The sequence below is a fragment of the Alternaria viburni genome (genome assembly GCF_023758015.1).
Source record: "Alternaria viburni strain BMP 2772 chromosome Unknown scaffold_19, whole genome shotgun sequence".
Taxonomy (NCBI): domain Eukaryota; kingdom Fungi; phylum Ascomycota; class Dothideomycetes; order Pleosporales; family Pleosporaceae; genus Alternaria; species Alternaria viburni.
The window spans coordinates 601,761-614,384 of NW_026055788.1; the positions used below are offsets into that span (position 1 = coordinate 601,761).

At 53.8% G+C, this 12,624-nt stretch overlaps 7 protein-coding genes across 7 annotated transcripts; 3 read left to right on the forward strand and 4 right to left on the reverse strand.

Annotated features, from left to right (window-relative positions):
* Nucleotides 1-429: 429 nt before the first annotated feature.
* On the reverse strand, nucleotides 430-1,013 carry J4E79_008324 (uncharacterized protein; the record flags this gene model as incomplete). Its single annotated transcript, XM_049357181.1, has 2 exons — nucleotides 430-548; nucleotides 611-1,013. 2 exons carry the CDS (start codon nucleotides 1,011-1,013, stop codon nucleotides 430-432), a joined length of 522 nt encoding a protein of 173 aa, XP_049208545.1.
* A 1,411-nt stretch (nucleotides 1,014-2,424) lies between these two features.
* On the reverse strand, nucleotides 2,425-3,369 carry J4E79_008325 (uncharacterized protein; the record flags this gene model as incomplete). The annotated part of the gene is made up of 1 exon (XM_049357182.1): nucleotides 2,425-3,369. One exon carries the CDS (start codon nucleotides 3,367-3,369, stop codon nucleotides 2,425-2,427), a length of 945 nt encoding a protein of 314 aa, XP_049208546.1.
* Nucleotides 3,370-4,447: 1,078 nt separating this feature from the next.
* On the forward strand, nucleotides 4,448-5,631 carry J4E79_008326 (uncharacterized protein; the record flags this gene model as incomplete). The annotated part of the gene is made up of 3 exons (XM_049357183.1): nucleotides 4,448-4,549; nucleotides 4,753-5,430; nucleotides 5,482-5,631. The coding sequence occupies 3 exons, from the start codon at nucleotides 4,448-4,450 to the stop codon at nucleotides 5,629-5,631; spliced, it is 930 nt and encodes a 309-aa protein (XP_049208547.1).
* Nucleotides 5,632-6,041: 410 nt separating this feature from the next.
* Nucleotides 6,042-6,450, forward strand: J4E79_008327 (uncharacterized protein; the record flags this gene model as incomplete). The annotated part of the gene is made up of 2 exons (XM_049357184.1): nucleotides 6,042-6,239; nucleotides 6,310-6,450. The coding sequence occupies 2 exons, from the start codon at nucleotides 6,042-6,044 to the stop codon at nucleotides 6,448-6,450; spliced, it is 339 nt and encodes a 112-aa protein (XP_049208548.1).
* A 289-nt stretch (nucleotides 6,451-6,739) lies between these two features.
* On the reverse strand, nucleotides 6,740-8,963 carry ASN2 (Asparagine synthetase; the record flags this gene model as incomplete). Its single annotated transcript, XM_049357185.1, has 6 exons — nucleotides 6,740-6,782; nucleotides 6,835-8,222; nucleotides 8,272-8,420; nucleotides 8,473-8,508; nucleotides 8,804-8,811; nucleotides 8,938-8,963. 6 exons carry the CDS (start codon nucleotides 8,961-8,963, stop codon nucleotides 6,740-6,742), a joined length of 1,650 nt encoding a protein of 549 aa, XP_049208549.1.
* Nucleotides 8,964-9,714: 751 nt separating this feature from the next.
* On the reverse strand, nucleotides 9,715-10,869 carry J4E79_008329 (uncharacterized protein; the record flags this gene model as incomplete). The annotated part of the gene is made up of 3 exons (XM_049357186.1): nucleotides 9,715-10,281; nucleotides 10,336-10,451; nucleotides 10,830-10,869. 3 exons carry the CDS (start codon nucleotides 10,867-10,869, stop codon nucleotides 9,715-9,717), a joined length of 723 nt encoding a protein of 240 aa, XP_049208550.1.
* Nucleotides 10,870-11,516: 647 nt separating this feature from the next.
* On the forward strand, nucleotides 11,517-12,455 carry J4E79_008330 (uncharacterized protein; the record flags this gene model as incomplete). Its single annotated transcript, XM_049357187.1, has 1 exon — nucleotides 11,517-12,455. The coding sequence occupies one exon, from the start codon at nucleotides 11,517-11,519 to the stop codon at nucleotides 12,453-12,455; it is 939 nt and encodes a 312-aa protein (XP_049208551.1).
* Nucleotides 12,456-12,624: the final 169 nt, after the last annotated feature.

Sequence of the window (12,624 nt, forward strand, 5' to 3'; positions counted from 1 at the left end):
TATTGACCTAGCCCGAGCGGAGAGAAGCGCCGGAGGCATTGTGAATCGCGGCACGTTGAAGGGACCATGTAAGAAGAGCAGTGGCAACTCAATGGATTGTAGTCATCTTATCAAACCTCAGCTTTGGTGTGCGAAGACGTGGTGGCGGATAAAGTTTTTGGGGTTGAGAGTTGACGAAAAGTCAAGGTAGACACGTCCCGACTTAGCGTGGAGCACGCACGTGATGCGGTCATTGACATCACAACCCTCGAGTTCAAATAGATGATTCATGTCAAAAGATGAAATCTCAGACGTACTTAAGTAATGTATCATTATCATGTTCTTTGCACGCATGCTATAGACGCTGCGTTAATCTCCATCCCAAGGCCTCTCGACGTCTCTTCACGTCCATACCAAACTTGGAAGTCACCATATACTTCTCTCCCTCGACTACCCTTCACAAATAAGATCGAAATCAGGAAAATCGGGATCAGGGCCAATGTTCGTACTCGCAACCGCACTATTGAAGTCCTTGACCTGTGCGTTCTTCTGCGCATCGTTGCACTTGTCTATCAAGTCTGTTAGCGATCCATCCCAAATTGTAGAAAGTAAGGGAAGAAGGATGACTTACTCTTCTGCTCATCACAGTCATTAACACTCAAACCCCCATCCTGCCTCTTCTTCCCCTTCTTCCCCCTACCTCCACCTCCTCCATTACTATTCGCAGTGTTGCTGCACCCTTGAAACTGATTATCGCAACTCCTCTGCGCCGCAGAATCGAAACTGGTGAATGTGTCCCCATCGACCTGGAACGGTCGCTCTTTGTCGCCTGAGTTTGTAATGGGTGATGCACGTGTTCCGCCGAGGTTGCCGTCAAAGGTCTGCAGATCGGATACTTGCCGTAGGAAGAGTGTGTGGCGAGGCACTAGTGACATCTCCCAATCCGAGGAGACTAGGGCGGGTTGTGGAGAGGCATGTGATAGGGCGGGGAGGGCGAGATGAATTAGAGCTAAGAGTGCTGTGGGAAGGAACATGACTGTGTAGGGACGACTTGTCGACAGAGACGTTTGTCGGTGTTGGAAAGTGCCGGGCGTGAATGATGCCGGGCGTGAATGATGCCGGGCGTGAATGATGCCGGGCGTGAATGATGCCAGGCGTGAATGATGCCGGGCGTGAATCGATGCCGGTATGAAATGGTTTTGCCGGGCGTGGAACGTGTCGGTATGGAAAGATTTGCCGTGCGTGAAAGCTGTTGCCGTGCGTGAAAGCTGCTGCCGTGCGTGAAAGCTCCTGCCGTGCGTGAAAGACGATGCCGTGCGTGAAAGTTTGCCGGGCGTGAATCTTGCCGCTGCTGAAAGATGCCGGTATGATAAGATTTTGCCGTGCCTGAAAGATGCCGGTGTAGTAAGATCTGACGGGCGTAAATCGTTGCCGGTGCTGAATATATGCCGTGCGTGAAAGACGAAAAGTGCCGTGCGTGAATCAACCTCGAGCGTAAAACCTCAATTCCACAATCGCCAATGTCCTCCGAACGTATGTAGGCACAGCCTTTGAAAATAATCGACTCAATCGCACCAAACGAATGTAACTATCGCAATCTCTCCAGAGAGCAAAAGACGCAAATCCCCGTTCCAAACACCCACCCGGGGCCAACCGCATCTAAGTATAACCTACTGCCCCCAACGCCAAACGCCTCCACATGGCGTGGAAGCGCCGAACATGCATTATCTCACGCCAAACGAGTTTGGGGCCCAGCGGTCACAAAGCTTGTTTGGGCAAGTCGACACGTTGGTTGCTTGCGACAGTGCTGAAACACGATCCTTGACTCGACCCCTGGCAACGCATAAACATGTGCACGCTGCACACGTAAGAAGGACGAGGCGGGCAGAAGGACGGGCGTTGTCTGAGTGTGAGGCAGAAAAGGAGAGCATGAAGATGGTGATGTAATAGAAGGAATCGGACAGTAAACACTTTTTGGCTATGTTGATTTCGATATTTCGCGCTATGGATTGGGGTATGACTATGCTAAAACAAACAAGAAAGACAATGACGCTCTATTACAACTGACGTAAAACAGGTGTAACGATGCAAAGTGCAACGTACACAGACAGGATGATGGGAGTGATCGGACGAAAGTGGTTGTTGTGGTGCCTCTTCTTCAACGTGATTGTATACGTCTAAATCTACATCGTGCGCAGTCCTTGCGGGACTGACTGACCACGATGGTGACGGTATACACGAATCTAACATTGCGGAATCAGCGCCTGGAATGCAAACTCACAGAGAGGCCATTCGTGCATTAAAGCCGCGATTGCACATATATACATCCTCCGCCGTGCTGTCGTCTCTCAAAATCGCTTCTAGCTCAGACAAATTCCGCAGATAGTCGTTGGTATCGTAATGGACCCTCGAAGGCCTATGTACTTTGGTCGGGCTGCGCTTCGCCTAGAAGTTGGCAGCTGCGTTGGGGCGTCCTCCTGGGTTGTGGTACTGCTCCAGGTTCGACTGGAAGGGCGATGAACCAGTGCCGTTCTGGGGCTTGTCACCGAGGGCTGAGCCAGTGCCGGCCATGAGGTCGTCGTCGTCTTCGTGGACACGTGCTTGGCGCTTCTTCATGCGCCAGAAGACGAGGGCGATGCCACCGAGGAGTAGGGCTCCACCAACGCCACCAACTACACCTCCGATAACCTTCTTGTTGGAGTCACTGATGCCACCGCCGTTGTCGCTGTCACCTGCTTGTGCGGTGGGCGGGTCGGTGACGACGGCTTCACCGGTGGAGGAGACGGAAGTGCTGGTGCCTGTCGAGGTCGCTTTGGTTACTCTGCCATCGCTCAGGGTTGTGTCGAGAGTCGTGGTATACTCGAACACCGAGGTGGAGAAGAGAGCGGAAGTCCTGACAATCGCGGTCGTTCTTACGGAAGAGCTGCCATCTTCGGTGGCCGTTGGTGAGTTAGCGGCGCCGCCACCTCCACCAGTGCGACTCGTGCCTGCCGCGGTTGTTGAAGCGTCGTTGTTGTTATTATTATTGTTGTTGTTGTTGCCGCCGTCGGAAGTGGGTGCGGCAGCGGTAGTCGAGGGTGCGGGAGCGTCGGATGTGGGATCGTTGGACGGCGGTGGGTTGTTGGTGGTTGAGGGTTCTGGCTCGGGAGTCGCGGATGTTGCTGGAGGTGCGGCCGACGATGTGGCAGGCGGTGCGGCGGAAGACGCTGGTGGTGCTGCTGAGGATGGCGCGGGCGTGGCGGATGGTGATGAGCCGCCAGTGCCTTCGGCGTCTTGCCTCTTGCCCTGGTGGAGGTACTGGTTGATGCCGTCCATGTGTAGATCCTCGAGGGTAAAGGCCGACGATGCGACAGTCAAGACAAAAACGGAGAGCCAGGCCTTGGGCAACATGGTGGGCGGTTGTTGTTGGTAGCAGGAGGGCTGGCAGCGTTTTTACGATGGAGCTGACTGACGCGCGTTTCACGAACAGCCAAGGTTATATTAAGGGCGATACAGGTGAATCTCGTCGCCTATGAGCTATGTGGATGGATCAAACGAGTGAACGGGTAGAGACAAGAGAATAGTGTAGCGAATGTTAGCCGGAAGCCAGTGAAGGTACCGAGTTCAGGTGATCGAGAGGAGAACCTTGGAACCTTGGAAAGGGTTTAGGGTCGGCCTCACTCTCTTCCTTGCGACGTGTGGTCACGTGAGACGTTATTTTAAACCCTCACCCCGGTCCAGACCCTTCACAGGGGCGGCATCTTACCAGCACTGGCCATACAAAACGGTGGTCAGTCACAGTCGTTGAGTCAACCTTGCTTCGAAGGTTTTGCATAACCAACCATGGATTGACGTTGCACAGTGAGCATTCGTACCTAGGTACGCAGGTAACGAAGGCTTTCTGCCCTCGTTACGTATCTGGCCATCGTATACAGTATCACAGTACTTCAACGCGCCCCCAAACGCACTGCATCAGTTGTTGAAGTACAGACGTTTTTTATAGAAAGCGCCCGGGACCTTTCACTGCCCTGCATATGCGCCCCAAAGGCTTGACAGCTCGAACAAAAATTCTGTCCCTCAACAGAAACACCAGGGAGATTTGCACACAGATGACCCGAGAGACTAGTAGTCTTTTACTGCTCTACTAGCCCACCTCTGCTTTTTTAGTCCGACATCCCGCTGCATTGCTCGACGCGCATCGTACCTTAGCAAAACCTCCCTTCCCATTCGTCCAACCCGCCAATCTTTACAACTTTTGCTGCTTCTAAATCCGTTTCTGCAGCGGCCCCATTTCGCGGCTCCCTCGGCTGGACAGGCTAGTTACGGCAATCTCTCCGTCTTGGACGTGCGTCATCAAGCCCTGCGATTTCTTTGCATGCCCTTGTACGGAGTAACAGAAGCAAGAAATCATTATTACCTGTAGCCGCACGCGCTGTGTGGGCTACACCCTTACCCGTCCAACCCCCGTTGTTCATCACGCAACGCAACCATGCTCGCAGCTGTCATGTCGCACAGCGTGTCGCTGACAACTCACGAGGCGCTTTCCGGTGTCTTCGGCTCAATCTCGCTGGCTTCGTGGATCTTTCTGTTGGTGAGTAAACAACTTGATACGACGACGCTGTTGTTCTTCATTTCCTATGCTTTCGCGGACGTACAGGGACCTTGACACGTCGTCCTGCAATGTTCATGTATCTCTGATACCACCTGCGCTATTCATAGAACCGCGACTGGAGCTGCAGCACGCGACATCACCTGGGCATACATCACCAAATCGCATCCTAACACACCGCGCAGGTCCCGCAACTAATCGAAAACTACAAGTCATCCTCCGCTGATGGCATCTCCCTCGCCTTCCTCGTCGTCTGGTTCGTCGGCGACATAACCAACCTTGCCGGCGCCCTCTGGGCAGGCCTCGTCCCCACCGTCATCGCCCTCGCAATCTACTTCTGCTTCGCAGACCTCGTCCTCATCTCGCAATGCGTCTACTACAACATGAAGAACTCGCGCCGCGGGGAGCGCAAAACCTCCGTGCAGTCTACAAACAGCGTTGAGGCGCCCCTGCTGGGCAGACGCGATAGCAGCAACGTCGGTCTGCCGGGAAGCCACAGGCGCGATTCTGCAGCTAGTCGCAGGCGGCGCGCGAGTTCGCTACCTACGATTCCGGATGTGGGCGATGGCGCGAGCGAGTGGGTTAAGAATGCGCTTAGCATCGTGGGTGTCTGTGTCGTTGGTGCTGCAGGCTGGGCTATCGCGTGGAAGACTGGTGTGTGGGTTCCGCAGCCTCAGCATAATACGGAGGACACCACGGACAACCCTGTTGGTGCCATGATCTTGGGATACGCGAGCGCCGTGGCTTATCTTGGAGCGCGCATTCCTCAGATCATTAAGAACCAGAGGGAGAAGTCCTGCGAGGGCTTGTCGCTGCTGTTCTTCATGTTGAGTCTTTTGGGCAATGCTACGTATGGTGCAGGGGTAAGTCACATCCACACTTTGCTGGAAGTCACGGCGACTAACATCTGCCAGATTATCTTCCACTCGCAGGAGAAAGAGTACATACTCACGAACCTCCCCTGGCTCATCGGCTCCCTCGGCACAATGGTCGAGGACATAACCATCTTTATCCAATTCCGCGTGTTCGGCAACGGCGAGGCATCTTCAGCCCTCGAGGCGTGATGCGCTCAGCTGTGTTTATAAAAATGATCTGTATTGGATACGTCTGGCGTTTTGATATCTACCGCAGAGCGACGGTATGATCTGCTCCAAAAGTTTGTGTGTATGTATTTGTATCACTGGTCTACGATACCCAGTCGAAAAAAAGATGAACCTATGTTTGGGCGCCGGCGGCGAGGTAATGTTGTATTATGAGAATAGATTTGGCATATCAATCTTGAAACTTGACATCAAGCTGCCCTAGTGCGCACCCACCCTGTTCGTGGTCCTCGAAAGCGACTTGTATCTGTGAAGCACCTGGAGATACACGTCGTTCACTTATGATCAGCCTACAACTCATTTGCGTAAGAAGCGCAGTACGATACGACTCAAAGAATCGCAGAAATTATCTACGCAGCCAAATCGCAAGCGCCATGTCCCCATCTGAGTCCAATCGTTCCCTCAGCCCTATCGGCCAAATGTACAGGAACGAGTATTTGCGGGCAGTCAACATCTGGAAGTCTAGCTCTCGCGACGAGGCCTACATCATTGTAGGGATCTTCTTGCTGACCCAGCCGTTGGCAAATGGCACCAAGATGGCTTCCATCTTCTCCTTGGCAACTCAGACGATTGTATGTACACACCTTTACCTTGATTACACTTTGTTCTAACTTGATTCAAGGTTACGTTGAACATGCGCAGCGCGCGCGGGATCTTTACGATGAGATGTCCAAGGAAACTCTTCGAATAGACCCGAATAAGGATGTCGCAGGACTCACTCAATACCTTGAGATGGCCGAAGTAATGCTGGCGCAGCCTCTATTGAAACCCATGGCTCGATAGAAAGAGTTGCATGCATGACAGAAGTATTGATAACCCACCTGTTTGGCGTCTACTTGTTCTACACCGTGAGACATAGCTACTTCTTCTTAACGTCAACATATGCATCGTGCTCTGAGATCATCAATTTCACGCAACATGGTGCATTAGTGTGCTAAAGACCGAACCCTTTGACAGATTTCCCGTGGGGTATATCTCCCCTTAAGCAGTCTATAAGCGCCATAAGAGACCTGAGAATGAGATCCGTAGTTTCTACCGTACCAGCCTTGCCCACTCATACCGAAAGAACAGTCTACTTAGCATGAGCGTACTTCTGCTCGTGAACGCCGATGGCACTATACAGAATTAGCTTTTTGTCTGAATGATAACTCAAAAGGGAAGACTTACCGTCCAGAAGGATCCGTCTGGTTGCTCCAAGTAGGCGTCCATCGCATGACGGTGTCGGCGCAGTAGCTGGGGAAGTGCTCGTCGAACATACACCTGTACCAGTACGCCTCCTTGGTATCCGGGATGTCATTACCCCACTCCGGTTTTGGGTTCTTCATCATCTCATCGGTAACGTGTAGCTCAGCGGTGTCCTTGAGCGCGTCAATCCATCCGTAGCCTACACCGTCAGAGAATTGCTCCTTCTGTCTCCAGAGAATCTTCTCGGGAAGGTAGGGTTGGGTCTCTGGCTCGTCGGTGGTATCGAAAGCCTTGCGCAGAATGTACTTCTCGATGCGGCCGGCTTCACGGTCGATGAGCTTGTCGGCAGGATCGATGTTCATGGCGGTGTTGAGGAAGTCCTTGTCTAGGAAAGGCACACGTGCCTCGACACCCCATGCGGATGTTGACTTGTTGGCGCGGAGGCAGTCGGCAAGGTGGAGGTTCTTAACACGGCGAATGCATTCTTGGTGGAAAGCGGCCTTGTCAGGCGCGTTGTGGAAGTAGAGGTATCCGCCGAAGATCTCGTCACTTCCTTCTCCTGAAAGCACCATCTTGACTCCCATAGCCTTGATCTTTCTGCTCAACAAGAACATGGGTGTTGAGGCGCGGATGGTCGTTACGTCGAAGGTCTCGAGGTGGAAGATGACATCTGTGAGTGCGTTGAGGCCGTCCTCAATGGTGAAGGTAAAGGTGTGGTGCTTGGTTCCGAGGAAGTTGGCTACCTCCTGCGCAGCGATGGCATCGGGTGCGTTGGGCAGACCAATTGAGAAGGAGTTGAGCTGTCCCAGAAGGAGATCTGTCTGAAGCTCGTTGGAGTCGTCGATACCAACAAGTTGGTTCTGCTGCTCGCTGGCGTTGCCCGAAGACGCTGCAGCCTTCTTCCTTGTGAGCTCGTTCAAGCGCAAAGTTTCCCGCTGCGCAATTGAAGCGACCAGACTCGAGTCAAGACCACCAGAGAGAAGTACACCAAAAGGAACCTCCGCCATCATGCGTTTCCGCACTGATCGCTCAAACGATGCCCTCAATTCCTTGTAGTTTACGGGTTGTGTAGGGATGTTCTCGGGCTCGACCAGCCACTTGGGGTCGTAGTATCGCGTGAGCGAATCCGTCTTCGAGTCGTAGACGTGCCCGGGGGGGAAGGAGATGATGTTGTCGCAGACGGGATGTAAGCACTTCAGCTCAGAGGCGAAGAATACCGCGCCTGGTGCTGTGCTGGATCGGCCCATGTAGAAGGTGGTGATACCGATCGGGTCGCGTGCTGCGATGACACGATCTTGAGCCTTGTCGTGAAGGACCCAAGAGAACATGCCGTCGAGTTTCCGGGGAGCATCGATGTCATGTTCGAGATACTGCCATGCGTCAGCCTCTATCCTATAGAAGAAGTGTGCCCAATATTACCAGAGGAATGATAACCTCGCAATCTGAGTGTGTCTTGAAGTTATATGGGTTCTTGAGGGACTTGCGGAGGATTCGGTGGTTGTAAATCTCGCCGTTGACGGCCAGGGATACGGTTCCCTCATCGTTGACGAGCGGCTGAGCGCCAGACTCTGACACACGTAAGCTTCCGCCAAAAGTAATATATGGCTTGTGATTTCTTACCGACACCGACAATACTCAAGCGCTCGTGAACCAGGACTGTCTGTCTTTAGTACTGTGTGAGACTGAGTGCTCTCAGAGTTACTCACTGGTGTTGTTCGCAACATGGTTACCAGCTGTACAGTGTCAATTATCGTAACTGTTGGCGCATAAAGCGTCGTAAAATATGCTTACACCAATCTGGACCTCTATGGCTGATCTATTAGTCAGTATGGAGGTTCTCGTGGTGTAGTCGCTGAATGGAGGGGTTTCGAGGAATCACGCACCGAACGGCCTTTCCCATCTACAATTCGTTAGTGTATGCTCATACGCAGTGGATACAGTCGAAACTTACCTTCAGGGCTGTTGGTTTAAAGGTCTGCACATCGGGGTGCCTTTTTGGAGGGTCAGTATTTAATCAACATAATCGCAACACGTCTGAACGAGAGCCAATTCGACATTATCGAGCGCGCAAGAGGTGTGACTTACTTATGGCACGCGAATATGCCACACATCTTGTCTGCTGGAGTTGATTTGGGGTGAGATTACAGGGTTTTGTCGGAGTCAAAGAGAAGGCGCGTGTTTTATCTTGTCTTGGCCTGGAAATTTACCAGTCATCACTCGCAGCTATCGCTCGCCCGCGGCGACTTCGGGCATGCTCCGACCCGCTTTTGACTGTGCGTTCTGACCACGGGATTGGCACTATCTATCGTCTCGCAACTGCAGGCATGTGACGTTGGGAACCGTCACTCCACAAGTTTGCTCGCACTTTGTGCTGCTCAAATCCCAACCCCACAACTGCGATGACGGAGATGTCGCATCTTGCTATTGGCTCGTGCGCTTGCGAACATCGCCGCGACTAGACACCCACCTCTCACGCGACACGGTCAAGGCACAAGCTAATACAGATATACGTAGACATTATTTTTGTTAAACAATTTCGCAACTTTGCAACTCCGAATTATGTAGCTGTTGATACATGGACGCTTGCACACAAATGTGGTCATGCCTCCCTAGCAGCTGCCACTTCGTATGTGTAACCAACAAACAGCCCCAGTTCCATCCAAGCAAGAAATACCCACATGAAAGAGAAAAGCACCTGTCCATCCTATCGTCCAGCGCCATACCACCGCCCTATCTCCTCATCTCCGCGTGTTGAAAGATGCCGCCCGACTTGTCGCCGTCTCCGCACAATGTAGATCCGGGGTCGCGGTTGGCGCACGGTGCTTCGCTGGCTTTCCGGTGCTAGGTATGGTGGGAGGACGCTCAGAAGAGGAAATAAGCAATCAGGAAGCTGATGAGGCATAGAAGGGCGGTGATCTGGACAGACACACCGCCGGCGGGGGCTTGCCGTGTGTCCATGGACGTCGCGACTCCTTGCTTTGTGTCTTGGGCGGATCCTGTCTTTCGCTGGCGAAGACCAGTGGCTTCGCTGACCTGCTGTGTCAATCGCGCAATCTGGGCCTTGGCTTCAGCAAGCTGGGCCTCCACGTCGCTTGAAGATGGCATGGCACTAGCGACAGTTCCAGCAGCAGAGCTGAAGCTCGACCCCATATTACCACTTGATGCGGGGTTGTAGGTCTCATTCCTGATCTCGCCCAAGTCTTTGCTTCCCGATGGGCGCTCCGAGGGAACGGAGACAGGCCCAGAAGCGTCCGATACGCCGCGCTGAGGAGTCACGGCCTCGGGGGATGGAGAGGAAAGCATCGAATCGCGGCTAACACCGTTGGTTCTCGCAGGAGTTGCGCTGGAGGCATCGTCGGGTGCGAGGAAGAGGACTCTGATCTTCTTCTCTTGGATGGAAGACTTGGCGGTCTGCTCGATGTGCGACCACTACAAGTAACTATTAGCACGCATTCGGATGTATTCGCCAATGCCATGACGTACCAAAGACCCGACGTTGGTGAACTCCTTGTCAGCGGTGACGAGGACAGATTGCACGAGGAACTTGTCGCGGCACTTCGCATCTGGCGGTGGGTCTTCCTTCATGGCTTGGAGGAGAACTGGGCGCATACGTTAGTTTGCTGCAGTCTTCCGTGAGGCGCATAGAGGGCATGCATACTCTGAACTTCGACATCTTTCCCAGGCTCGATGCGTCCGCTGTTCGGCCTCACACAGTATCTAAACCCGTCATCAGTGGTTGTGGGGAGAGGTATCGCGGGCGTCGTACTGCTTGGGAGCCGTTGTTTTCACCTTGATCGTGTCAGCTGCATGTCCAAATTCCACGGGACCTCACAGGACTCCCAGAGAAGCGTGCTTACCTTGAAAGCAATGGGGTCAGAGTGCGGGTTCTTCAAGCGGAGGGTCTGCGACACCTCGTGCTGGAAGGGTCCTAGCCATCTCAGTATGTTTGCGGGCTCAATGCCGTGAACGAAGCTTACGCTTGAAACCAAGCTCTACGGGGTCGAGCTCGACGGACATGGCGGGCGCGTGTGGGTTGCGGGTATGGGGTGGTGGTCGTGTCTTCCAGGGTTGGTAATCGGATCCGCGGTTACGGGGTACCTAGGCAGGGTCGCGACGAACCTCGGGAACCAGGGGAAGAGAGACGGGCGCGTATAATGTATTGAGAAGCTGAGTAATCCGGAGATGAGGTGCGCAAACGGTGTGGGTATCGCAGCGGGTGTGGATTGGGGTGGGTGCGGATAGTAGGGAGAGGAAGGCAGATGCTAAGGACAAGTTGCTATGACGTGCAGCGACGCCTCTTGATTCTCGATCGCGAGCTGCCTCTAGTGCCCACCCACGTAGACACTCCAAGGCGACGACAACCATCACTCCTCTCGCTGAAATAGGCTGCAGTGACAGACGTATTCCACAAACATATTCATAGTGAAGATCACTGTACCAAGACAACCATCCGAGGATCTCACGCGCCTCATCCACGGTCCACCTTCTCTGTGGTTCCACCGCTACCGCCTTACACCCACATCCCACGTATAAAGCTAGACTCCTCCACTACACTCACTTCTCACTTTGATCCGCTACTAAACTACCGCGATCCAAACGCCCAGATCCATCACCAAATAACCCACGACTTCCCATACACGAACGTCACCACCGCCACATTCACCATGGCCGGAGATCTAGATACCCTCATCGACATGGGCTTCCCCCGCGAACGCGCAGAGCTCGCCGTCAAAGCCACCGGCGGCCTCCAGTCTGCCATCGATTGGCTCGAGACCAACCAGGACAAGTCTGTCGACGAGATCAAGCAAGAGCAAGCCACCGCCGCCGCCAACGCCTCAGACGAGCCACCTGCCCTCCAGCCCGGCGAAGAGGCCAAGTCACTCGTCTGCGATGAGTGCGGCAAGAGATTCCGCTCCGTCAACCAAGCCCAGTTCCACGGCGAGAAGACCGGCCACGAACAGTTCTCAGAGTCCACCGAGGAGATCGCGCCCCTCACAGAGGAACAGAAGGCACAGCGTCTCCAAGAACTACGCGAGAAGCTCGCCGCCAAGCGCGCAACGCAGTCCGAACAAGATAAAGAAGACCACAAGAGGAACGAGCAGATCCGCATGAAGGCCACAAAGGAGTCGCAAGATCTCCGCGAAGAGCTACAAAAGAAGGAGCGCTTAAAGGAAGCCGCCGCCAAGCGCGCTGAGAAGAAGGCAGACGAAGACGCAAGGAAACGCGTCCTAGCCAAGCTCGAAGCCGACAAGCAGGAGCGCAAGCGTAAAGCTGAGATCGAGAAGGCGAAGCGCGCCGGTCAGGCTCCTCCTCCGGCCCCTGTACAGGCGCCCCTCGCTACGTCCTCCGGTCCTACTACCAGCAAGCCTGCGAGCGCTTACACCGAGGCGCGTCTGGCGCTGCAGACACCCAGTGGAAGAGTCATGAAGAACTTCCCAGTTGAGACTACGCTGTTCGAGGTTGCGCATGCGTTGGAGCAGGATGGCATGACTGTGTCGACTTTCACGACCAACTTCCCCAAGAAGATATACGATCGGAGTGACTTTGGCATGACGCTCAAGGAGGCGGGTATGGTGCCCAGCGCGGCTTTGATTGTCGGATAGAAGCCGAGGCTTCGAAGACGTATTGTGTAGATGCTTCTGAGGATGCATAGGGCGGCGTTGAGGTGGTGCACGTGGTAGATACCCACAGAGGGATGCATATGGTAGCGTTGATGTATGTCGGCGGCAGTAAGCCAGACCGTAGACGAAGTCACGATGAATGAACCATGAG